The sequence below is a fragment of the Podarcis raffonei genome, chromosome 2 (genome assembly GCF_027172205.1).
Source record: "Podarcis raffonei isolate rPodRaf1 chromosome 2, rPodRaf1.pri, whole genome shotgun sequence".
Taxonomy (NCBI): Eukaryota; Metazoa; Chordata; class Lepidosauria; order Squamata; family Lacertidae; genus Podarcis; species Podarcis raffonei.
The window spans coordinates 56,168,717-56,194,652 of NC_070603.1; the positions used below are offsets into that span (position 1 = coordinate 56,168,717).

The 25,936-nt window shown below is 44.2% G+C and overlaps 1 protein-coding gene across 3 annotated transcripts; it reads left to right on the forward strand.

Annotated features, from left to right (window-relative positions):
• Positions 1-1,585: 1,585 nt before the first annotated feature.
• On the forward strand, positions 1,586-20,824 carry SPRY4 (sprouty RTK signaling antagonist 4). Of its 3 annotated transcripts, none has more exons than XM_053376706.1 (3): positions 1,588-1,858; positions 15,916-16,756; positions 20,423-20,824. In XM_053376706.1, the coding sequence occupies exons 2-3, from the start codon at positions 15,962-15,964 to the stop codon at positions 20,513-20,515; spliced, it is 888 nt and encodes a 295-aa protein (XP_053232681.1). In that variant the 5' UTR covers positions 1,588-1,858; positions 15,916-15,961; the 3' UTR covers positions 20,516-20,824. The 3 variants fall into 3 exon arrangements, with proteins under 3 accessions (XP_053232680.1, XP_053232681.1, XP_053232684.1); XM_053376709.1 differs by having other exon boundaries at positions 20,426-20,824; XM_053376705.1 differs by lacking the exon at positions 20,423-20,824 and having other exon boundaries at positions 1,586-1,858; positions 15,916-17,872.
• The last annotated feature ends 5,112 nt before the right edge of the window (positions 20,825-25,936 follow it).

Here is a 25,936-nt window from a genome sequence, read left to right on the forward strand (position 1 = left end):
CCATAACAGCTACGGGAAAGTCCTGCTTCCATTAGTGCACCAGGGCTGACACAGAAGCCAGATCTCCCCAGAGAAGGCTGGTGCTCTTCATAGGGGTAAAGGAGAAGCAACTACACCACTAGGTTTCATTCAGGTTTGGTCTACTTGTTATATCTGGTCCACATAAAACTGTCCATTTGGGCAATGTAAATTGTCAATGAAATTAGTTAACAAGGACACCCACCCACCCACGGTTAACGCTATATGTGAGTTCAACCCCCTGTGGTATAGAGGTAATGGGTGCTTTTCCTTTTTCTTTGTGTATTACAAAAACCAATGAGAGAGAGAGAGAGAGAGAGAGAGAGAGAGAGAGAGAGAGAGAGTTAGAGTTCAGCCCAGTTGGCATAGAGGCAATCCAAATTCAGAGATCCACTTTCTTCCTTATTTGCTACAACCAGGGAGCAGTTATTACAAATCTGCCCTCCTGTAAATGGGAGAAGGAGGCTTGTCGGGGGATTAAGGAAACAGTACAGTATTCCTTTTCTCCAGTGCATTTTGCCTTTTGAGTTCTCTCTCTCTCTCTCTCTCTCTCTCTCTCTCTCTCTCTCTCTCTCTCTCTCACACACACACACACACACACACACACACACACGAACCTTTTAATTGCTTTGCTGCCTGAAATTCCTCCAGGCTGATTGCGGCGAGATGGATTTTCAGCTACGGTATTTTAGACTTGGTGTGTGTGTGTTTAATACAATGTCCGAACAGTTGGCTTTTGCCTATATGCAGAAAAGCCACTGCGCTGGATTGTTAGGCTGAAAAACGTTCGGAACACGCACCTGACAGGAAAAAGCCATGGCACAAAACAAGGGAATTCTAGTTCGGCCCCCCTCTGCACCCCAGTCACTTCAGTGACCATGGGGAAATAAACAGGGCCAGGATGAGGACCCCAGCAGAACGGGCCGTCTTCTCCCCGCTTTCCTTCCAAGAGGGGGCTTCGAACCAACACCCACTCAGCAATGCTGTACTTGAGCGGGCGGACTCAGGCGACATCCCCGGCGCGGCGGCCCCGAGGTCGCCCTTGGCTGTCCCCGGCCGGCAGCAGGCTCCCCTTTACACCCCCAAACTCCGGGGCTAGCGAGCCTGGCAAGGAGGCACGCCCGCCTAGCAGCTGCCAGAAGCAGCCGGCATGGGCTCGGAAAAAGCGCACGGAGCCTGGCGCTTTTACGCATCCCCAGCACCCGCTCCTTTGCTGGCCACCGGGGCGGGAGGCGCGCCAGGGAGCCTCCGGCTGCAGCCAAGAGACAAATCACGTCCTTCCCGCACGCCCGAGCTTCCCTTTCTTTTGCTCGGTTACTGTACATCCACTCCACCTCCCCCCCTCTTTCTGCTGCAGTTCTGCTTTACCTTGAAGCCCAAGGCTGGGGCGGGGGTGTGGTGCATGCGCAGCTGGCTGCAGCTGCCTCCTTTCATTCATTAAAAAAAGGCAGCCCCAGCCTACCATCCATCCTTAACTCGCAACTAGTTCCCTTCCGGCCCCCCATTCATGAATGAGAGCGGAGCATGCGCTTTGGCCCTGCAATGCCCACCCATTCATAGAATTGAGAGGACGGGCATGCGCAGACGAGGGCCTTTCCCTCCCATTCATAAAATAGCCATTTTCCCAGGCAGCAGTTGTTGCAATAGCGAGGCGAAGCGGAGGGGGAAGCGGCGGCTGCTGCTGCTGCTGCTGCTGACAGCGCAGCACTTGTAAGTCGCTCCCGGAGAAGCCAGGGGTGCTCCGTGCCAAACTGCCCCCCTTGCACGCACAGCTCGCGAACTGTCTCGGATTTAGGATTAACTCGCCTGTTGAGAGATGATCTTGGCTGGATTATTTCAAGTAAGTAAGGAATTTCATCTTTGTGGATTTAAATGCACAGGGTGAAAGAGGGGGAAATAATAATGCCCCGTAGAGGAAACATTTTGCTCCCTTTCCTGGTTGACTTTTCCTGACCTTCTGCGAGGAAGGCGTGTGTCGCTCAGCCAAAATCGACCCACGTATCTCTCTCTCTCTCTTTTCTTTTTTAAAAATAAAGCCAAGTATCTCATATATATGCATATGAATGATATCTGTGATCTGATGATGATGATTGTACAATTTGGCTTGGCCATCGCCTGCTCTTCCCGTTGCCATCTGCATTTGGGCATTTAGATAAGGCATGAGTGGACGTTGTGATCCGCCTTAGAATTCTCTTCTTGTTAAATAAAAATAAAAATCTTTTAGCCGCCCCCGCTTTCCCGGTTGAGGGGGAGTTTGTCCCTTGCTCGTGTGTGCCAGAGTGGCGGCGAGGGAACCTTTCGCTGTGCCAGGGCTGGTGGAGCCCACGCGCCCCCGGCTTGACAAACGCAGCTGCCCCTGAGCGCCTTGCCGAAGGCGCTCTTCGCCTCCTTCCTCCTGCGCCTCAGCCTCGCCGGGCTGCGCAGTGGCTCCGGAGCCTCTCTCTCTCTCCATAATAGGGCACTTTAGAAAGGCGAGCCGCTGGAGTGTCGGCTCCTGGCTGCCTGACCTTTGCTCCCTCGCGTTTTATTTCATGCAACAGCCCTGCAACGACGACTACGCCTCTCTTCCTCCAACCCCACTCCCCACCGATCTTTTTTTGCTATTTTAAAGCCTCACTTCACCTTTCTGTCCATCTTGTGATGTTGAACTTGGAGAGAAACGGGGGATCAGATCTGGAATAAAACTGCGCAGGTTGGGTGCGCCAAGGGGCTCTCTCCTGGACTTGTGCGCAGCGAACCCGGAGTGTGTGTGTGTATGTGGAGGGGAGAAAAGGAGTATGAAGAAATAAAATAGCGCCTGGCTCTCTTGCTCAGGGCCTTCTCCCCCTATGGCGTAGTACAGATCTATAGGCGAGGCTGGCGTTTGTGCTGGAAGCAGCCGTGGCGTCACAGCGCCTGGCAAACCGAGAGGAGCCTAGAACCCTTCGCAGATTCTGGCCACCCAGGACCTCGAAGGCAGCAGCCCTGGTTGCTAGCGAGGAGGGCGAGCCGGCCGGTAGAGCTTGTCAGTGGGCGTGCAGAAGGGCATCACCGGGATGAATGCTACGGGGAGGGAGGAGAGGGGAGGAAATCAATCTCTTCTCCTCTCTTCTCCCCCTCCCCACCCTCATTTTTTTTCCTTGAGAGGAGAGCATGCAATGCATTGCAAGGGAGAGCCTGACGCGCCTGCAACCCAACCTTCCCATCGGGCCTGAAATGTCAATGTCAAAATCTCCTCTTGCTAAACTGAGGGGGGGGGGATAAAGGACGGTTTGCTCAGCTGATTTCCGCTCTGAGGTGATTTTGCTAGGGAGCCTCTTTTTGCAAGGGAAAGCCAGCTGTTTGCAGAGATTTCCGAGTGGGCTTCAAAGCTCCCCTTCCTCTCCCCCAACCCCTATCCTTCAGCCTTAATTAGCATGTTCAATATTTAACATAGCTTCCTTGATGTGTTTAAAAGTAGTGTCAGCTTGTGGACTGAATGGCTATGATCTCCACCACTGGCTTCCTTTTCACCAACCCACTTGTCTTCCAAACACACACTCTCTCTCTCACACACATATATATACCGGTATATGAATGGTAGAAATGGGTGTCTGGTGAGGGAGAGGCAGTTCTCAAGTTCTTGGAACCCTTCTGAGGATGTCTCCATTTGATAAATGCGCTGCTTTCTACAGCCTGCTGTGTCCCATTCATACTAGGAGCCCTAGTTTGATATTGACCCGTTAAATAAAAGCACCTTTTAAAAGGAATGTCTCCTTCCCTGGAAGAAAAAAACAAAGCTGTGGCTAATCTTTGAAAGCGTAAAAAACAAAAGTGTTTCTATTGAGTAATGACTAACTCTGTTTATGCAGGATGATGTTATCTTCGGAAGCCTGTTAGCATCGGGCTTCATAAAATGGCAGCAAGGAGCCTTTTTTCTTCCATTACAATATCTAGTTTTCCTCAAGTCTGGCTCAAATTGAGCATAAAATTCATTAGAGGTATTGAGAGCACCATTTACCAGGCCTGGATTCTTGTTAGATTTGCCTCTCGCTTTTGACAGATGGGAGTGTGGAGGTTGTGGAAACCTTAAAAGGCTGCTGGAGGTTTGATCCCAAACATACTTACTCAGAAGTAAGAACCACTGAGTTCAATGTGCCTGGTAAGCGTGCTTAGGATTGTGTACTTAGCACAGTCTCCTGTACTTTGGCATCTCAATAATTAAAAGTTTAAACAAAACGAAACCTCAGAGATGTTTGCCAATGTGAAATCAGGTATTGCTTGGTGCGTATATTAGAGGCCAACAAAAAAGGAGTTCCCAGAGATTTGGATATCCTGCCAAAAAAAAAAAGGTCTAGCCGTGTTTGAGCTGAAATAATGCACAGTTGGCCATGATTCTCCAAAAGAGTTGTTCAGTCACTTCAGGATTTCACAATCGCCAGCAACCATTTGATGTCTTGCGTTGAGCACTCAGGTGCCTTTTCTCAAGGACCTCATCCTTCTGGTCTTGCTTATTTGTTTAGTTTCTCTCCAAGAAGCCAAGGCTGCTGGGCACAAGGACCACTCGATTCCCTTGATTTAGCAGGGCTTGGAAAGGGCAAAAATGGTTGATGAAGAAATCTGATACTAGTTTGCTTTACTGTAGGGTGTTGTTTAGACCTGGTAAAATACGTGGGGTTGGAAGCAAACCTTTTAATGCATACCTGCTGATAGGTTTCAAGAAAGTGCTTTAATGTAGCTTTTTAACACTCTGGGACGTTTTGTGAAGGTGGATGCTCTATTTTCCTCCCAACCTCCCTTCCCCTTATCCCACAGTGCTTACATGTAATTTGAGTCTTGTTAACAGTGGCTCCTGTCCTACTGCTGGCCTGGTCAGTTCCTGAGAATCTGCTGCTTCCTTCCAGTGGAAGGTGAGCTGGGAAATCCTTCTGATGCCCTTTAGGGCTTTCCTGCTGTGTGATTCAGTTTTCTGCCCTTTTTATAGTCGTGTTTCAGCTTTCAAGCTCCTGTCCTCACAGTTGGAACTAGTAAAGCTAGAAGTGTCACCAGGCAACACATCACAGTGTAGTTCCAGGTAGACTTTTTGGTCCAATTCAGCAGGGGCCATTTCCTCTTTAAAGGTGCATTCCCCTGGCAACTGGAAAAACAATAACTGCATGCAGCAGTATAACTCATCAGAGCTGGGAGGGATCTTGAAGGTCATCCAGCCTAAACCCGTGCTCTGTGCAGCCTGCAACTACAGCATCTCTGACAGTTGACCTTCCTTAAAAACCTCCAGAAAAGGAGAGTCCACCACTACCAGAGGCAATCAGCTCTTGGCAAGAGGAGATTTCTCCTAAGCTTTCACCAAAATCTCTTCCTATTACCATTTCCATTCTAGTCCTGCCATCTGGGTTAGCAGAGTCTCCTCCATCTTCCGCATGCCAGCCCTCCAGGGATATAGAAATGGCTATCATGTCTCCCCTTAACCTTCTCTTTCCCCAGGCTAACTAGAGCCAGCTCTCCAACTGTTCCTCATAGGACACACAAAGTGCTGTGCAATGCAGGGAGATGGGATGTGCTTGGAAATCCAGCTGACCTTCAAGCAGGGCCCTTCTGCTTTGCTTCCAGAAGGTTTACCTGCTCAGGCATAGAAGGGAGACTACAGTCATGACCCTATCAAGAATTGTGGCTTATTGGAGTGACACCTGTTTGGTTGTGTGTGTGCGTTTTTAAAAAATGAACTCGCCATAGCATCTTTCTAGTTTGATTTTTCTCTGCAGCATGACAATTGCTTGACCCCTCTTGACAGGTAAGCTGTCTTCTGTTTTCATGACCGCACAAACAATTTGCACCCTGCATTTACTCAGAAAAGCAAAGAGCTTCTCTTCAGATTCTTTCCCTGTTGCCTTGTTCGTTTCCAGAAGTTCTTTTGTTCAAGAGGAATGAATACTTTCTTATTCCCTCTCGATTCCTGCCAGGCTTCTCTGGGACATTCAGCAAGAGCAGTTAAAAGTTCCACAGCTATTGTATGTTTGCTCCGTTCAGAAGGCTTCTGCTGCTCTTTCTTGACCTGTTCTTTTTTGGGGACAACTTACAAGTTCTCCAAGCTTCCCACGATTTACATTGCTTTACATTCAGAGGTACAGTGCACTCTGTTCCAAGGGCACAATCCACAATCCAACCACACTCAACGGGACTTGGAAGCCCTTAGCTGAATCATGCCTGCATGTGTTGTTCAAAACATAATTCTTGGCTAGTATCCTGCGAAATATGCTAGCTTCTTGCTATAGTTCGCTGTAAGGGGTGACTAAGATGGAAAAGCGTAGATAGGATGATGAGCCAGTGTGGTGTAGAGCTTAGAGCACTGGGCTAGAAAGACCCAGGTTCAAATCTGCACCCAGCAATGTCTTTCACATTGGGTCACTCACTGTCTCTGCATAATCTACCTCACAGGGTTGTTGTGAAGGTTAAACAGAGTGGGGGGGGAGAGCCATGTATGCCGTCTTGAGCTTCTTGGAGGAAAGGTGGGATATAAATGGAGTTAATAATAATAATAATTAATAATAATTAGACAGTCCACCCCTTTTTATTATGAATATGCAATAATGTCTCCTGAGCTTCTGGAAGAGGTTGAAGGGCTGGTTTCCAAAGAAATCAATCTTCTATGTGAATGTACACTCATTTTAGACTATACATCTAATGTCCCCCGCCATTCAATTGGCTCTCCTATCTGCTTGGAAATGAATCCCATTCTGTTGCACGGTATTTACCCCCAAGTATGGGTGCAAGGAAGTGCAGCCTTACTTCAGTACTTTGACCTTCCTGGAAGAAAAAGGTGGTAAGAAGAAATCCAGGGCAGTCCCAGAACAGTTTATATGGTGTTCAGAGTTCCATTTTGGTGAGCTGTTGAATGGAAGGTAACTGCGTGGAGTGGGTGGACTGATGTGTTCCTGGAGGAAGGTTCTTATTTCAAAAATCCATCTCAGACCATCGAGTGCTCCATCCATTCTGAGATGTTATCACAGCCTGATCTGCCTGAGATGTTCTCATTTGTACTTCCCCTGGCATAAGAGTGGGTGAATTTCCTCGTGATCTCTGAGCTTTGGTGCTCTCTGCCACGATTTAGAATTATACAACTCTAGAGTTAGAAGGGATCCCAAGGATCATCTAGTGTAGTATAACGTAAGTTAACCCTGCTGGATCAGGCCATTGTAGGCCCATCTAGTCCAGCATCCTGTTCTCACAGGGACTCATGGGAAACCTGCTAGCTGGGCCTGAGCACAAGTGCAGGCTCCACTCCTATAGTTTCCAACCACTGGTTTTCAGAAGGATTGCTGCCTCCAACCATAGAGGCAGATTTCCATGCATACAGAGCCATCCGTAGCCTTGGGCATTTCAGGACGACAGTCCTTTTTATTTCAATAGGCATCTCAAAGCAGTGCATAGCCTACTAGCTACCACTGTTGCACACTCAGTGTGTCTCAATAGTACACATATGCAGAAGACCCACGGAAACAAATTAAGACTCCAGGGCAGTGTGCCTGATGGGTTCCATCATTTTTGTAACTTTCCTATTGTCATCCCCCCTCCCCTTTTCCCCCTTTTGAGGTCTGGACGTCTGCAGAGGCTTTTTTATTTATTCCTAGCTCTCTTTCAGGGAACTCAAGGCATCAACACAATCTCTCCCATTTTATCCTCGCAACAGCCTTGTGGAGTAGATTCAGCTGAGAAGTAACAACTAGCCCAAGGTCACTCAGTGAGATTCATGGCTGAGCGCTTATCTGAACCCAGGTCTCCCATGTCCTAGCGCTACGTTGACTCTTGGCTAACGGTCCATTTGTAGTTTTAAACTTTTTAAAATTTAAAGCATTCCCCCCACCCACCCATAGCAGCCTCTGGAATACCAATAATAAGACAGACTTACAATTTAAATGGCATGTCACAAAAGGAAAAGGGGTTCGGAGGGAGGAAAAAACAGACTTAAGGGCTAGTCCTTTTTTTGTTAAGTTCTTGGAATGACCTGCTGGAACAGAAAGAGCTCAAGAAGAGGAGGTGCTGAAATTTGCTGGTTTATCAGGTGAGCTGGTGCAGCTCCTGCATCCCTATAGCCTGACCAGATGGCTGCTGCTAAGTGACAATTGATGGAGGAGCCTGACAATGTCAGTAGTGGTGGAACTCACTATCCTTCTGTTCTTATTGCACCCTGTGTTCATAGGCCTGGGAGCACCAAATACTTTAGCATTCTTGAAGCTAAGGAGGTGTGAACTAGACCCTTGCCTGTATGGGGGTGGGGGAGAGACCTCATGTAAGTCTTTCTAAAGGAAGTATAGGGTAAATAATGAAAAGGACTGTGGATTCTATCCTCTCACCCAACCCCACCCTTCCTCGCCTTATAGGCTAATGAAGAGTTACGTGTTTTTAATCAGAATATATTGTTGGCTCCCCCTGATTTTATTTGATGTATAGAACACAGGAAAAATACAAACAACTGATCTTCCCCAATCCCTCATTTCTTCAGAGAATATATTATTGGCTTTGGTGCAATTTGGAGAGGATTTAGGTCATCTGCGACTGACAAACCTAATATAGTAAAATATCCTGCTTTGTTCCCTTCCTACGGCACAGTAAATCTCGAGGCCATCAAATCACATTTTTCAGCAAGAAAATGTGGGTAAAATGGGAAAACAAGGATTTTAAACAGAACATCTTCTCCAAGTGCTACAGGTTTTGCGGGATGAAATCCAAACAGGCAGCTCTGTTCAAAAAATAGCAACTACCTTGGTTTTCGAACAGAATGCATTCCAGAAGTCCGTTCAACTTCTGAAACATTCAGAAACAAAGGCGTGGCTTCTGATTGGCTGCAGGAGTGTCCTGCAGCCAATCAGAAGTCACAGAAGTCATGCCGGACATTCAGCTTCCAAGGTAAAGTTTGCAAACCGGAACACCTGCTTCTGGGTTTGCGACATTTGAGTTCCAAGTTGTTCGTGAACTAAGCCATTTGAAAACCAAGGTACGACTTTATAACTAAGCAGTTTACAACTATGAAATCAATATATAATTAAAATACACAACAACAATTCTACCGGGTCACTAAAACATCCTTAATTAAGTTATACAACAAAACAAGCAATTAAAAAGCACGCCGGTCATAGTGGATATATTCTCACAAGGCATTTTGTTTTTGTTCTTTATTTGTTGTAACTGGTCTAATTCTGTTCTTTAAAGTTTATTTTTTAAGGAAAAAACATGGCCATTAAAACAGTTAAAACCAAAACCAAAAAACAGTTAAAGTAACAGAATCATTTCTGGACTCCTGTTTATAGTGCTACTTGTACTGATTTCATTTCTTAGGGACAGGATCCTTTCTCTTCTAGGTGTACTAGGATTCCATTTTCAATCAAGTTTCATTTTAAATCAGTGAGACTTGCATTGGAATACTTAAGGGCAGACAGATGTGGTCTGAAACACTTCTAGAATCTTGGGTTGCATTTCAAAAGGGGGCAAGCGTTGAACTTGACAAGCTCAGGCTGAAGCTGAGTGTGTGCTTGATTGAAATCCTGAGGTGAAAAAGTAAGTATAGATACCAGTGGCAAAGTCTGGAGAAGTGACTCAAGGTGCTAATGATTTAGATGGCGGCTGGTGTACTCTGTCCTTTCTTGCCCCATTGCACTGACGAACAATCCATTGACGACCCCCAAAGCAAGTTTGAATCACGGAATCCAAGTGCTAAAAATAGGTGGCCATGTGGTCCCTTGCAATAGCTATGCCATCCCTAAAGCTGCAGGAGTGGAGGCTTTAATATACCACTGCACTGTATGGCCCTGTTGAAGAACTCTTTTAAAACATTTCACTAGTTCTCAACTTGTGCTCTATACCTTTCAGTGTCGGAGACCTATGTGCCTAGCAGGGACACAGTTTTGTCTCCCGCATCACACACAGAGCCCAAGATCTCTGCCAGACCTTGCAAGGTGACCTAAAACACTCAGAACCTGCAAGCGATGTTAAATCTGCTTCCTCTGACTTACCAGATCAGCAAACAAATGTTTAGCTAGCAATAATGCAGTTTACAGTATGCCAGGATTTAGAATTCCTGAATAAAGCTGGGGGCTTCCAGCTGAGCTGAAACATGCAGGTGGTGAAAATGTCTAGTTTGTACTTTATATTGGAAAAGCTTATTCCACCTACATGAACATTTTATTTATCTTTTTTATTATCTTTAAAGTAGGACCTGTAATGTCTTCTATCTTATGCATCCCTTTCAGTCTTTGATGTTTCCCCACATCAGGCATGAACTGTTAGTGCCCATCTTAACACTAGATCATTGCACTCAATGTCCTGAAAGTATCTGATGTAGTTGCATCTCTTGAAGCTAAGCTGGTGCAGAATGTTCTTGAATGGGAAAAGAACACATGACTGACACCCCCTCACCCCCAAAACCACTCAGGTCAGTTTGGAGAGTTGAGTGGAATTCAGATGCAGCCTCATAAAACAATGCATTACATTTAAAATTTGAGTTGAAATGACACACCTTGTGGACAAATTTCAAGGATCTACGCTGAAAGTTGCTGAGCAAATGGAAAGACTTAATTTTAAGAAAATGGATGTATATTTGTTGCGTAGGGAGTAATTTGCTATTTTTTTCGTTGTGCATAGGTCTGCAATGCTTCTTAGTTCAGGGCCATTTCAAATGTGCAAGAATAGCATGAAGTTCAGTTCTCCAGAGTGCTGGTGGAGAATTGTATGTCTGAGCATTCAGTGCTTTAAAAAAAGCAGGACAAGATCTCTGCATGCAGAAAGCTAGCAAGTCAGGAAGAAGGCAAGGAGAAATGCACTCTGAGCTTTCCAAGTGAAGCAGAAAAAGGTTTTAGCGGGAAACATTCAAATACATATTCTCCCACTTGCCTTCTAAAGTGATATATTCTAGAATGAAGAATGACACAGAGTTGCTGCATATTTGAAATTTAGTTATAGATGACTGTTCTGAAAACCCAGTGTGCTGAGGTGGTGGTGAATAGATCTAACTATTTCAATATCTTGTCAGCCAGAGCTCTATCTGTAGTTCACCTATACATTTTGTTTCAAAAGCTATAAAATAAAATATATGTTTTCTGTCCCAGTTGAGGTTATACGCTCAACCTTTAAAATCTGGGCTGGTGATTCCATCAGCACCGAAATAAAGGGAACTGGTGGGCTTGCTTAACCTCACTCCTTTTATATATTTCTGTCAGCATTTGTACCATCAACAATCAAGGCTGAAAACTAGCTCCTCAATGGAAAAAAATCATGTTTCTAAGCTGCATAGCATAGTTCCCTAAGTTCTATTATGGCTAATACATTCTAACCTTCAGCAAATACTGCTGACATTGGGCCTTTGAGCAAAAAGAAAATGCAAATTTCCCTGAATCCATGCTTATTGACAGGTTTTGGTTGTGTGTGTGTGTTTTTAGATCTAGCATATTTTTTACCGGTTTCAGAAATTCCTAACTTTAAAAGATTAATTGACAACAAATGGGGTGGTGGTGGTTGTTTTTTAAAGGAAAATAATTATTATTATTATTATTATTATTAATAATAATAATAATAATAATATAATATCGGGTGCTTGACTTTTCCTCAAAATATTGTTAAAATCTGACATTGGCATGAAAGTCAATGCCACCAGAAGTCTAGAGATAACGTCTCTCTTGTTCTTGGACTTGCACAGCACGTGCTGTTATCAAGCTTCCAGTATAGTGAGAACTAACCCAGAAAATTAAAGTACAATATGTCCTGGCCATGGATGGAGGTTCCTCAGCTCAGTTTCATTTTAAACCTCTGCTCTGGCCCCATCTCAGAGTTGAGGAACCCTGCAGTCTAGAAGACTCCACCAAGTCACGCTGCTGTCGTGCAGGATTATTGTTCCTCACAGAAGCTCATGAAAATTACCGTATTTTTTGCTCTATAAGACTCACTTTTTCCCTCCTAAAAAGTAGGGAGAAATGTGTGTGCGTCTTATGGAGCGAATGCAGGCTGCACAGTGATCCCAGAAGCCAGAACAGCAAGAGGGATTGCTGCTTTCACTGCACAACGATCCCTCTTGCTGTTCTGGCTTCTGAGATTCAGAATATTTTTTTTTCTTGTTTTCCTCCTCCAAAAACTAGGTGCATCTTGTGGTCTGGTGCGTCTTATAGAGCGAAAAATACGGTAATTTTATTCTTAGGGTTTTTTCTCATATTCATACCGGTATGTCACAAAGGACTCCTCCAGATGTCCTTTTAATTGCACATTCATGAGGATTTGTGCTCCTGATGCACCTTCAAAAGTGTCAGGGTGGTCCCACGGTGTGGTTCCAGTCAGTGCGTACCCTGTAGCATCCTGCTGAAATTCCGTAACTCTTTATACAGCAAAGGTTCTGGCTTATTTTTGCTCCACATTTGTTGCACCGTAGCCCCTCCAGAGAGCAAGAATGTGCGGAGGAATCACAATCACCAGTCTGGAGGGCCCCTAAATTTGTAGGAGTTGTACTTGTTGATGATTAGCTAAGAATGTCATCTGTGCTTATTGCTGCTGCTACTGCAGCAGCATGGCCACCATTCTGTAGAGAGGCATAAAATTCCCTATCCAGGACCAAACTCAGGAGAAACTGCCAGTTTGTGGTAGAAACCTATTATGCTCAGCACTGATTGGCCAGTGCTTGCAGCATCACAAACCCACCAAACCCACTTGTTTTGGGTAGCTCTTTAAAATGTACTTTCTTCTTTTATAAAATAAAAAGGGCCAAATAAATGTTTAAATAAATTAATCCTACTATAATTTAAAAACAAAATAGCTGGAAAGCCTGGCTGAGGATTTTGGGAGAAGGGGTGAGGTAGACAACTGCGATCAACATCATAATTGCTGAAAAGCACATCTGCTCCAATGCATTTTGAAATGGAGAAGGGGGCAAAGGAGGAAGGCTGACTCCACAAGGCAAAAAAAAGATGAGCTCTGTTTTTAAAAGTTTATTGGTTTAACAGGGGTAGGCAACCTAAGGCCCTGGGGCTGAATGCGGCCCAATCGCTTTCTCAATCTGGTCCACAGACGGCCTGGGAATCAGCGTGTTTTTACATAAGTGGAATGTGTCCTTTTATTTAAAATGCATCTCTGGGTTATTTGTGGGGCATAGGAATTCGTTCATCCCCCCCCAAAAAAAATATAGTCTGGCCCCCCACGAGGTCTGAGGGACAGTGGACCGGCCCATGGCTAAAAAAGGTTGCTGACCCCTGGTTTAACTCTATGGACTGTGAGCCAAAATCGAGCCAAAGTAAAGCACTGCAAGTCCCACTGATTTCATGGGGAAGAGTGTTTAAGTACATGCTTTCCTATCTAAAATAAATGAGATTTTAAAAAGCATAGGGCTGCAATCCTAGATGCATGTGAGGCCCATTGAACCCCATGGGACTTATTTCTGAGTAGATTGCATATAGGATTTCACTGTTACTCTAAATGTGCTGTGTGTCTGTGTCTATATTTGGTCTTTTGAGTTATTTTTTTCTCTGTGCGTTACTTCTGATGAAGTGCACTGTGCCAGTCCTCACATTTTTTTCTGGGTTTCTGAAGCTCTAGTTTTCCTCCTCTAATTGTCTCTCTCTCAGTCCTTCTACGGATTTTAACAGCCTCCCCTCTCACCCTTAGCTAGGAATGGTTTTGGTCGGCTGCTTCTTTAAATTGTTCTTTTAAAAATATAATTAATAAATAATATAAAGGTCACAGTGAGGAAGTGGCAGCTCCACCAGAAAACAATGTGTACTCTCTAAATTTGAACCAAGCCATTTCCGCTCTTTGATTTAAGTTTAGTTGCTTCCTGTGGTTTCATGTCCTGCACTCCAGTTGAATCTCTGGATGGGCTCCAGTATAAATTGCACTCTTCCAATGAAATTAGAGACTAGCAATAGATGGGTCAGCTAGTAAACAGCATTTAAACCAAATACTATGCTGCTTGGTGTTTGGATGAAAAATAGTCTGAATATTTGAAAGGATTTTGTGCCCTCTACTCCAATTTTCAGCTAGGTCACTAAACTTTGTTTTCATCCACCCTCTCTGAAGTTAGTTTTTACCTTCTGTTACTTTTCTAGCCCTACGTCGGGGACTAGTAATAATGATTTTAGAAACTGAAACTAAGAAATCTGCTTTTAAGAAATTTGTATTCTGGTTACTGTTACTACTGGGAAGAGAAAGGTGAAAATGCAGAAAGCGTTGGCAGTTCAAAAACTTAATGCTAAATCACACCTTACAAAACTTGCACTCCCTTATGCACCACTCCCTGCTTCTCCTTCAGCACAGTCACAAGTAGGAGACCAGAAGCTTTTGCTCTTATTTTAGATTTACCATACTTTAGCTTTCAGGCTTCATGCAATCTCAGCTATGCCTTGTTGAAACAAGCCAACTTCAAACCATTGTTTATGAAGCTAACTTGCTTCAACAAAGCATAGTTAAAGCTAATCTCAGTTTAGGGTTTGGACATAGCAGTAAATTGTGGATAATCTATAATGGAAGTGGAAGTTTCCAATATGTGTTGGAGGAAAGGAGGGACAATATTGTGTGAAGATGCAGCTGTGTCCTAGTCAAATATTTACCGATCTGAAAGTAATGGATGCTTGAGGAATGTAAGTACCCATTATATAATTGCTCCAAATCTGTGCACCGTTCTGACTCTTAAGAGCAAATGGGCCAGAGCCGAAGTAAAAACGAGTTGCAAAATTGCTTATTGCTTCTGATCATTTGTTATACTTAAGTGAATATTTGGGGTGTGAGTTCATATGTGATTTCCACATATCAGAAGAAATGTTGAAAACTGCTGCTGTAAGCATTAGGGTGGTGTGTGTGTTCTTAGTTTTCTTTCCTGAGTGGATTAATAACCAACCTTTCTAACCCTAATGTTCAGGATGAGTGTATTTCATGATAAGATGGCAAAGCCTGACCAGGCTTTTAGGGAATTGTTTTATTTCATAGTTCACAAATTAAAGGTCGTCATCCCCCCATTTTGTATGGGTGCATATTTTAAATATCTGCTTTTAATTTGTTGGTCTGAAACTATTTGGCTCTCCAGGTAAAGAACGGAAAGAGTGTGACACCATCTAATTCTAGGCATGTGCAAAGACACCCCAACAGGTCTGAGTGTTCCTCTTTCTCCTTGACTAGTTAGGCATTTCAATGCCTGAAGTGGGGGAAAGTGGGTAGATAATGCTGTGTTTTTTAAAGCTAGTGTTTATAAACCCAGTTCCAGCAATGGGCAAGACTGAACAGTGTTCAGAATGAACATGTGATCTCTTTATGGACGGTCACTAGGCTTTTTGCTGGATTGGTTGCCTTGGTGTGTTTGCTTGCATGAGTGATTTGAGCGGGGGAGGGGGGAGAGACTTCACAAAGATAAGTAGTACATATCTAAAAGCAGGTGTATTCACTTATTTAAGATATTTCTGTACTGTTTTTCAGGTGGCCCTCACAAAATGGTTTACATGAAATGCTTGCAACAATAGGCATCAAAGTTCAGTAACATTCCATTTTTCGCCACGGCAGCAAACCCCAGGAGTGTCACTTGAGCTCTCGCAGCCATCCCTCCCAGAATGCCTCGCTCTGAGGAAGGACCTCCATGGCCCTTCTTGAAAAACGGGAGGAAGTGATGGAGGAAGAGAGCCTTGCTGGGCAGGTGGTGGTGGCAGTCGCAGCAGGGCCCTCTAGCGGAAGGCCTGGCCTTGCCCTTTGTGGTGGCAAGCATCGCTTGGAATGCCACCACAATACACGTAACATGGTCTATGTTACCATCGCTTCCACAGGGATGGCACTACAAAGAGTTACACTGCAACTGGCTCTTTGACCAGTGCTGGCATGGGAACAGCTGAAGCAATTAGGCTTCATTGGAACTGTGACAGCAACAGCTAATGTCTGAACTCTTCCCCCCCCTTCCTTCCTTTCTCCCTTTCCCTCAATCTCTTTCAGGACACTTAAAAGCCGCGTTTCTCGGTGCTGAAGGACAGCCTGAGCAATGGAGCCTCGGACGCCTCACAGCATTACTGGGGTTCCCAATTCCACCGTGGTGGTCCAGCCTCTCCTGGACAACCGCATCCCCTATGGCAGGCTGCAGCATCCTCTGACCATCCTTCCAATTGACCAAATGAAGACCACGCACCTGGAGAACGACTACATAGACAACCCCACCCTGGCCCAACTGGCTGCTCAGAAACATCCCCGGGGCCACCATGAGCCCGCCCACCCCCCGCGATGTGAGCAGGACATCACCCACCCGTGGATCTCTTTCAGTGGGCGGCCCAGTTCCATCAGCAGTAGCAGCAGCACATCTTCGGATCAGAGGCTTTTGGATCACATGGTTCCAGCCCCGGTAGCAGACCAGTCCTCCCCGAGGGCTGTCCGGATACAGCCCAAGGCGATTAATTGCAAGCCCTTGGACCTGAAGGGACCTGCTTCTCAGGAGATGGACAAGCACTTTTTGCTGTGCGAAGCCTGTGGGAAATGCAAATGCAAGGAGTGCGCCCTGCCCAGGACTTTGCCCTCCTGCTGGGTGTGCAACCAGGAGTGCCTGTGCTCGGCTCAGAACCTGGTCAACTACTCCACCTGCATGTGTCTGGTGAAGGGCGTCTTCTACCACTGTACCAATGAGGACGACGAGGGCTCTTGCGCAGACCACCCCTGCTCCTGCTCGCATTCGAACTGCTGCGCTCGCTGGTCTTTCATGAGCGCCCTCTCTCTGGTTCTGCCTTGCTTGCTGTGCTACCTGCCGGCCACCGGCTGCGTGAAGCTGTCGCAGCGATGCTACGACCAAGTGAGTCGGCCTGGATGCCGGTGCAAAAACACAAACAGTGTGATTTGCAAAGCATCACCTGAAGGGAAAGTTGGCAGCAGGCCAGGGAAGCCATTTTGATCTCTGGAGTGAGGAGGAGGGGCGGGTGGGGGTGAGAAGTGCCGAAAAACAACAGGAAAGGGAGTTTCATAACCTGCGTTGCGAGTGTAACGTGTCAGCCTTTTGCTTTCAACAAACGAAGGGAAATGTCTCTTTCCAGGAACTGAAGCACTTTGGGATTATTCAGGGGGTTGTGGAAGTGGTGATCTGTACTTATTATGCAGTAGGGATCTGAAGGATCTTTCTGAATATATTTTTTTTTGCAAAGCAAAGGCAGAAATCTACTATATAGGGCAATCTGAAGACTGCTTCTGTTCATTTCTTAGTCTTGGCTGCTTGCTAAGTCTACATACCACAAGAATAATTAACAGATGGGATTGGCAGGTACATCAACAGCTGAAACAGGGTTCTTATTCCTAGAAGGTGATATCCATTTCAGCCCCCTCCCCCACACTACTCCAACCTTTTATTTATTACCTGTAGACCACTGGCAATCGAGAGTTAATGTTCTCAACACTTTAGTAGGGACCCTGCCCAACCCCTCAATATCCCCCCCCCCGCCTTTTAAGGCAGTTATTGAAAAAGATCCTTCTATCCATTCCTTAAATCCTTTTCAGTCAGCCTCCATGGGCCGAAACGATAGAACTTGATAGGCAGAAATCAGCAAATGCTACTTTTTTACAGCACGGAGAGGATGTTGCCCTTAGCTGATTGATGCATATCAAGCTACAGTTGAGGCACAGATGGAAAAGTGGGCAACCCCACCAGTTTCCTCCTCTTAAGGCCATTTTATTCTTTGTTGCTCTCTCTCTTTTTTGTTGGCTTCATTGAGTGTATACAAAGACTGCATCTTGCCTAGGGACATGATCTGTCCCTCATTTAACATCAGTTGGGTGCTATTGGTGTGTGTGCCCCCCCCCCCAATGATTTTGCCAGTGACAGGAAGATCTCTGACCTGCAATCACTGATATGGAGATAATCCACTGCCTTCAGTAAGGCTACTCTTTGAGGTTTTGATTCTTGAAGTGCACAGGCAGCCCTGGCAGCTAAAATGCTGTTCTCTGAGCAAAGCTTCCAGTAACAGGAGTGCTTGAGAGACGAGGCCCCTTTTCAGCCACGTGTTTCAGATGCATTTGCTTCTGAGCACACATTTAACACCAATAAATTACTTTGCCTAATCAAATGGCACATTTAGGGTATCACACAACGAGATCTTGCTAAGGCGAAGAAAAGAAGAAAAAAAAGCTTTGAAGGCACCAATATCATAAACCCTTCAATGTCCAATTGTGGCAGCCCTCCTCTCCTTGAAATAAACTATGTTCAGCTTAATTGAGCTACACATTAGTACTTACAGCATATGAGCCTAAACCAGCCTTTGGCAACCTGGTGCCCTCCAGAAGTTGGCTGGGATTGATGGGTGTTGTGGTCCAACAACATGTGGAGGGCACCAGGTTGGTGAAAGCTAAGCTAAGAAATCACCTTATCCCTACATTACCCTTCTTCCACCTTGCACTCACAGGGCCAATGCAAACTGAGCACAATTCATTTGCATATATGTGGGATGGGTTCACACACACACAGTGTATCAGTGCAACCCCAAGCTCACATGAAAGGTGGATTTGGTTTTGGCCAAATGACATTTGCTCAGTATTTAAATTCTCACTTTTATTGCTGCTGCTCAACTTTTGTCTCCTGTAAAATAACATTATCTTAGTAAATACAGAGGAATTTCTTTTAAAAAGGAAAAGAATAAGTCTATTTTAGCATTAAGTACTTTTAGAGGAGCATGTGGAAGCTTAGAGGTGAATATTTGTTACAAACTGCCCATGATTTTCAGTAGCCGAGTTTTCCGCCTCATCTATACACTCAAGGTTAGGGTTATTGCACGAGGGACTGTTAAATTCCTGTTGGGAAGAGAACAGAAGCACCTCTATTCAAGACCAATGTTCCATTCCCTTAAAGTGGATTGATCCCATTCTATGGACAACCACAAGGTGCTAAACAGAAAACAGTTCACCAATATAATAAATCAAACTGAGTGGGTATTTGTTGCATGCAAAAAGCTGAACTTATGTCTCTGCTGGTTTTATTTTTCAACTTGGAATTCCTGTACTGGAGTGATTGTGTGAAAACTGCCTTGTTTTAATTAGGCAAGCAGTAGGCAAAACCACACTGTCATTCTCCAAGCAAATCAGATTTCTCATTTGAAATGAAACACACACTATACTGACCGTAGCAAACCATCGTTCCCCCCCCCCCATTTTGCTTTTACTCACTGGGGGTTGACTTCATTTTTTGAGAACTGTATATATTTATTGATTGGGAAATATTTTTAATCTTCCTTTTTATATTTATAATATGCTGGCTATGTATATAGTGTTTCACAGAAAAAGGGATGCTACACATACGTTGTCAAGATACTGATTTGTATAGTTTAGCCTTGCCAAGAACACACTGGGCACATCCACTGGGAGCATCTGCCCATAGAAGTGAATGGGAGAGGCATCAAGAATGGCTTTGCTGCCACTCCCATCCATTTCAATGCAGAGTGTTTCATAAGTTCCTGTTGGGTTGCACACAGTATGTTGTACATATATATTCTTGCACAAACTTGAGGCAACCATGCAATGGGGGAGTGGGGGAAAAGAAAGAGAAACTTAGCCAAAATACTGTTGAATGTATAAATCGCCGTAGCTTTTCAAGGGATGGTAAACCAGGCTCACAGAGTATAAGCAAGCTGGGCATCCAGCCTCAAACACAACACTCTCGGTTAATTATATGCTTTATTGTATCTTATGCTCCTGTTAATATGGGACAGCCCTGATCAGGCAACTACAGATTCTAGCTGGCTTGGCTGTCCATAGCAAGTAAGCAAACTGGTGGATCAGCACTTTGCCAATTTATTTATGTACATACCCACCCGGAACATTTCTATATTTCTTATACAATGTTGTTGTGTTGTTGTTTTTTTAAAAAAATGAAACCAGGCCTTTAATTTTTACTGTACATAGCTCTAAACCACTGAAATTTCTACATGGGCTACCCCCCCCCCCGCCATTTTAAACCTGTCAAGGCCAATCTGATGTAAGTGGATCAATGTGCTCTAAAAGGCTGTGAAAGGAAAGCCTACACAAATGTAGCAGAATGAAGCTCCTTGTATCGTCCAGCCCCCCCTCTGGTGTAGCAGTCAGTCAGCATGTTTCTCCGGCTCTTTCCTCGAGGCCTAGCAACAAAGTTGACAAGTTTCATACTGAGCATTGAAAGGTTTCCGGATTAGACCAGCCCAAAAGCCTGGACAACATTACACTGTTCCTTTTAGATGGACTTGGCTGCTGTGGTAGCAAAGGATCCCTCCCGCTTAAGCCAACACACTTTTCCTTTTACGTTTTTTAAAGGCCATCTTCCACTTTTAAGGTACACACACACCCTTTTTGACATTGCCTCCAGATTCAAAACACTAAGTATTCAAAAGGTTGGATAATATGGCTGCATACATTTGAAACTGAGTGAATGCTGCACTGGCTGCACCCCCCCCCCCCGGTCAAAACTTATCAGAAAATGAACCATCTTTCTTTTTAATTGTCCCAGCAGGTCAGGCTGGATCCTGGGGATGACCCCATCACTCAAGCGTTGTTGATCTTGTTGTTTTGCCTTCCTGAAAACTCTTTCTCATTGCTTTAGCAAAGTAAAATATCTATTTCCTCTTCTGACCCTAGTAAATGTCTGTCTTGCAGCACTGTGCACGTTTAGGTTTATTTTTGTTCAGTTTTGCAGAAAACAGTCAAGGTTCTTATTTACTTCTTCCATCAACTGAAAAAAAATATTGCCACAAACGTTTTCCTTTGTATAGAATATTTATTTTGAAGCTCTATTTTAATAGTATTTATTTTAGAAGTCTACTATTGTAAGAGTTCTTCTGTTTGTGAAGAAAAAACAAGTTAAACTGAATGTACTGATCTAGAAATTATATATAAAATATATATTGTTAAATATACAAAGGTCCTGTGACTTCTTTCTTGAAATACAGTTTTTGACTCTCAGTGGTGAAATGGCACATACTGGGCCACGGGTGGCAAGAGATATTCCCTGGAGACTTATGACCAGAATTCCTAATGTCATAGAAGACTTCTTTGTTTATAAACTAACTTGGTTTTGAAACTAAGAATCAGCAGCTCTGCGGAAGGGTACTTGCCGATTTGAATTCCCAACAAGGCATAGCCCAAAGGGTGTGCTCTGACATCACCCACCTATCTGAGCAATCTCAGTTGGAATACAACCACTGTGGAGCTGGTTATCTGAGGTGAACGATAAAATAGCACAAGAAATGGGCAAGAAGAGAAATCTTACAGGAGAACAGGCTGAGTTAAATGGCTTAGTTTGGGGTGAGGAGAGCACAACACTCAATAAAGACACATAGCGGCTCGTCTTGAGCCAGGTGTATGGCATAGGTCAGGGGTAGGCAACCTAAGGCCCGGGGGCCAGATGTGACCCAATTGCCTTCTCAATCCAGCCCATGGATGGTCCGGGAATCAGCGTGTTTTTACATGAGTAGAATGTTTGCTTTTATTTAAAATGCATCTCTGGGTTATTTGTGGGGCATAGGAATTCATTTATTTTATTCACAATATAGTCCGGCCCACCACATGGTCTGAGGAACGGTGGACTGGCCCATGGCTGAAAAAGGTTGCTGACCCCTGGCATAGGTCAAGAAAGGCCCCTATTGATGTCCCATTAAACTACATGGTAGTCTTGAACATTTCAGTTCAATATTCCCTACCAGACAAGCCATACTATCTTTGTACAGTGGTACCTCGGGTTAAGTACTTAATTCGCTCTGGAGGTCCATTCTTAACCTGAAACTGTTCTTAACCTGAAGCACCACTTTAGCTAATGGGGCCTCCTGTTGCTGCCGCGCCACCGGAGCACAATTTCTGTTCTCATCCTGAAGCAAAGTTCTTAACTTGAGGTACTATTTCTGGGTTAGCAGAGTCTGTAACCTGAAGCGTATGTAACCCGAGGTACCACTGTATATGTTCACATAGATAAATGATGGCTGGAATTCAGCATCATACGAAAGAGATCGTTACATCAGCACAAGCATATCTGCTTGACGGATGGAACTATTTCTCCCCACCCCTTGTGCTGCTTTGGGGTTTCCCCCCTGATACTTCCAAGCAGATTGGGGGGGGGCAAGGGGAGAACGGGGAAAGCCCCATTGGGCTAGAGGGACTCATCGTGCTGGTTTCTGCTAGTGCAACAATTGAATTGAATCCAGCCCATAATCCAAAAAGGAGTAGGTAAGCACATAGATTGCATCAGAAGAGGCTGCTTACAGTAGAGCAATGACTGGTAATTGAACTCTACCATGCATTTGGTTAGAAGGCTTTTTTCGAAGAGCTGCTTGGGCCCACACAAGGTGTTTGTTTCCTTTGCAAAAGTAGTTGTACTACTGTTGCAATTTTAGTACTGTGGCCAGTGCTTTTCAACAAAATCAGCCACCTCACTAGTTTATTAGCATTGGTAATAAACACTATGGTGTCTGTATTATTCCCCTGTAAGAGGTGGCCTACCATCACTTCTGTGCTTTTTTACCCAAAGTACATGTGCCCATATATGTAATCTAAATAATGTTTCCAAAACTCATTATGCCCACTAATACATGTCCAAAAAAAAAATAATTTTAAGGTAATAATAATTGAGAATGTGGGGAGAGAGGAAGAGAAACCCTTCTGAAATATCTCTCATTTTCTGAATCAATTAAATGAATGGCCGTGTTCTCTGTTATGGTTGTGTTGAGACACCAGTTTCCAAACTCCTTTTTTGTTTTAAAAATGGCCACCACCATTTCCACCTGGTAAACAAAAGTTGGTAAATAGTCCCATGAGGCCTTGTTTTAACAGACAAGACACATTACTCTTGCATGCTGTCCCTCCTACACACACCACCAAAATACTAAAGAATATGGAAGATTTAAACTGAATCGAGTGCAACCTTCCCGTTTGAAAGCATTAAATATTTGTGAACGGCTTCCTCAGAGACTGGTGTAACTGCTCAGCTGCTGCATCCACTGATCCCTGAAGATAGTGGTCAGGATGTTTTTTGAGTAAAACATTTCCAATCAGGTTTTTAAAATAGGTCTCAGCATCTCTCCAATCAACTGAGTAGCAGGACATCATCTTCCATTTAAACCTGCCCAAGTTTCTTCTCCTTACTGGATGCTGAGAGAAGCTTCTGGGAAATCACCTTGGGAGCCATTTGCATCCCTCTAAAGTGAACGAAAGAGTTCCAACATCTTTAAAAAGGAACGTTTCAAGCAAGCACAACAGGGTTACATCAAATTGGGTGGAGGAGAAAATAACTAGTATGCACATGGGGCAGGTACCCTTTGACCCGAATCTAATTCTCATCATCCTTTCTGGAGAAAATAGTAAGACAGAAAATGCCAGAAGCTAAAGAACAGGAGGAAAGGAGTCATAAGGACAAATCATTAGAAACATTACAAAAGCCAGCAGGAAAAATACCTTTTGGAAAATACTCTTATGAGTTTATCTTTGCTGTTTGAAAACAAAAACACCTCAAACTCTGGAAGAACAAGATGCTTTACTTTTTAATTCTTTTTTATTATTACATTTATAGTCTACTATTCATCCAAGAGGCTCATGGTGGTATACATGTTTCTCCCTCTTCCCATTTTAGCCTCACAATAACACAGTGAGGTAGGTTTGGCTGAGAGATGGTAACTGGACCTAGGTCACCCAGTGAGCTTCATAGCCAAATGGGGATTTGAACCCTGGTCTCCCAGGTCCTAGTCCAACAATCTATCCATTACACTTATGATACAGTATTTTAAAAATCACTTCTTTTAAAAGAAGCCACTAAATGGCTGTTCCTCTATATCTGCATGTAATGTTGCAGAGAACAAAATAACAAACAAGAATCACAGAAGAATTCCATTTCTTGTCAACAAGAGAGAGCAAATCCACACATTTCGTCCTCCACAAATGGACTGTACTGTTATTTATATGTTGCAAAGGTGTCCTTCTGTTTCTCAGAGAGCTCTGAACTGCATTTTAGCCTTACACAGCAAGAAACCCAGTCAGGCCAGTTAAGCAGAAAGGCGAACCACCAAGCCTCGCAGCTGAATGCTGCTTGGAACCAAAGCATTCCACACCACCGCATCCAGTGCTATGCTGTAACTGACCATCTTAAACGAGAAATGTTAATAACGCTAGAGGCATCCATTAAATTCAGGCTTATTTGCAGGAACAACTGATGCTCTCTTGTAGTGAAGGAACCAAGCAGGGCACCCTAAAATCTCAAACATCTGGACTGTCTGGGTATATTCTGAGGTGATTCCCACCCACCTCTGCAGCCTTCCCAGCTTCCCAACTTTCTCCCTAACACCCCCACATTACCATATCGAAACCGTAGGCCATGCCCTCACACCAAACTCATCTAGAAAGAAGAAGTTTGAAATGTACAGTCATGACAAATGGGATTAATATAAGCCAACAACTTTGTGACAGGGGCCAGAGGAGAAGCCCTAGGCCGCTTTGCCCCCTCTTTCCCATCTCCCCCCCCCCAGCAGTTTCTTATTCTCCCACTTTAATAAAACAATATCTACGTGGCCCAAGGCAGGTGCGATTTTCATAATTTATGGGTTTCGGAGACAGGAAGAGAGCTCCGGAGTTTTATTGTGCTTTGCTCACTAAATGGCATTCCGATTGTCTACATATCATTCTTTCAGGCTCTGCTATCTGGCAGGCGTACAGGCCCTTTTGGAACCCACCTGTGCCTGCTGCCCTCAGGCAAGGGATAATTATGAATACATCTGTATGTGCTAAGCAGGAGATGAATGAAAAATTCTCCTCATTTCCCCATGTCATTAGAAAAAAACTTCCTGCATTGACACCTCTATTAGCACTCAGCAACTACAGGCTTGAAATAAACCTTCCTCCGATTCTTCCATTTATAAAAATAAGGAAATCTGCCTTCCCATCCCTAGCTTCTCTCCTTGCATTGCTCCATGTGGACATGTGCAAATCCATCCCAGCAATTCCCAGCCTATCCATTGAAAGTCTTGAGATGCCATTTATATATTAGGAGAGTGACTCAGTGCTGTTACAAAACCTGGGGTGAGGCTGCAATCCTCTGCACACTAAATTGGAAGATGGCATGTAGTGAACAGCGCAATCGTGTGTGCATGTAAGTCCCATCGCATCCAGCGGGGATTACTCCTAAGTATGTGTGTATAGGATTTCAGCCTTACATTGCAATCCAACCTATGTCTATCAGTGTGGGTCACTGGATCTTAATCCCGGTTAAGTGCAGGACAGCAGACTCAACCACACATTCACTTCAAACAAACAGAAGTTACATTGTGAATGATAAATTTAGGAAATAAAAAAAAATTTATCAAAATCAGATTTCGAAATTCATCAACAGCTGAACAGAGCTCCTGCTTGTACAGTATGAAAATAACATTGCCAGCTAAATATGTAAACCTGAATCCCACTGAAGGTTTCTCATGTTAAAGTTTCAGAAACTTTTGAAATATGTGAACTTTCTTCTTTCTACCATTGGACTACTGCCAATTGAATCTTGCTGCTGCTTTCCTGAGATAGCTATTAAGCTAATAATGTCTCAACCAAGTTTAAACTGTTGTTTGTTTGTCTAAAAACAAACCTGCAAGTGTGCATTGTAGAAAGCCTAACAGGCAGCTTTCCCACAAAAGTAGGGTGATGGTAAAAGAGTGAAGAAATAAATGTACGTGCTAATACTCTCTCCCCTCAGCCTCAATCATATTTTTAAAAGCTGATGGTGGAGAGGTTTGTTCCCTGAAAAACGGAGGGAAACATTTCCCCTTACAAAAATGAACCAGAATGTTTTTTTAAAATGTAAGATTCATTCATGACAAAATACCAGCCGCATACACCAGTGGCCCATACTCACAGCAGAAGATCAATTTTATGGGGCCAGGTAGGTGTAGGTCATAATCTCATTTTAGAAATACCCCTGCAATATGCCAAGAACTGTGGCATAAGTTGTGACTGGTATCAATAGGAGCAGAAAATCTCTTTCAAGGTTGGCCTCATAAAGTTT

What these genes read in the sequence shown, in the direction of transcription:
- SPRY4 (XM_053376705.1), top strand. Translation starts at nt 15,962, where the DNA reads ATGGAGCCTCGGACGCCTCACAGCATTACTGGGGTTCCCAATTCCACC.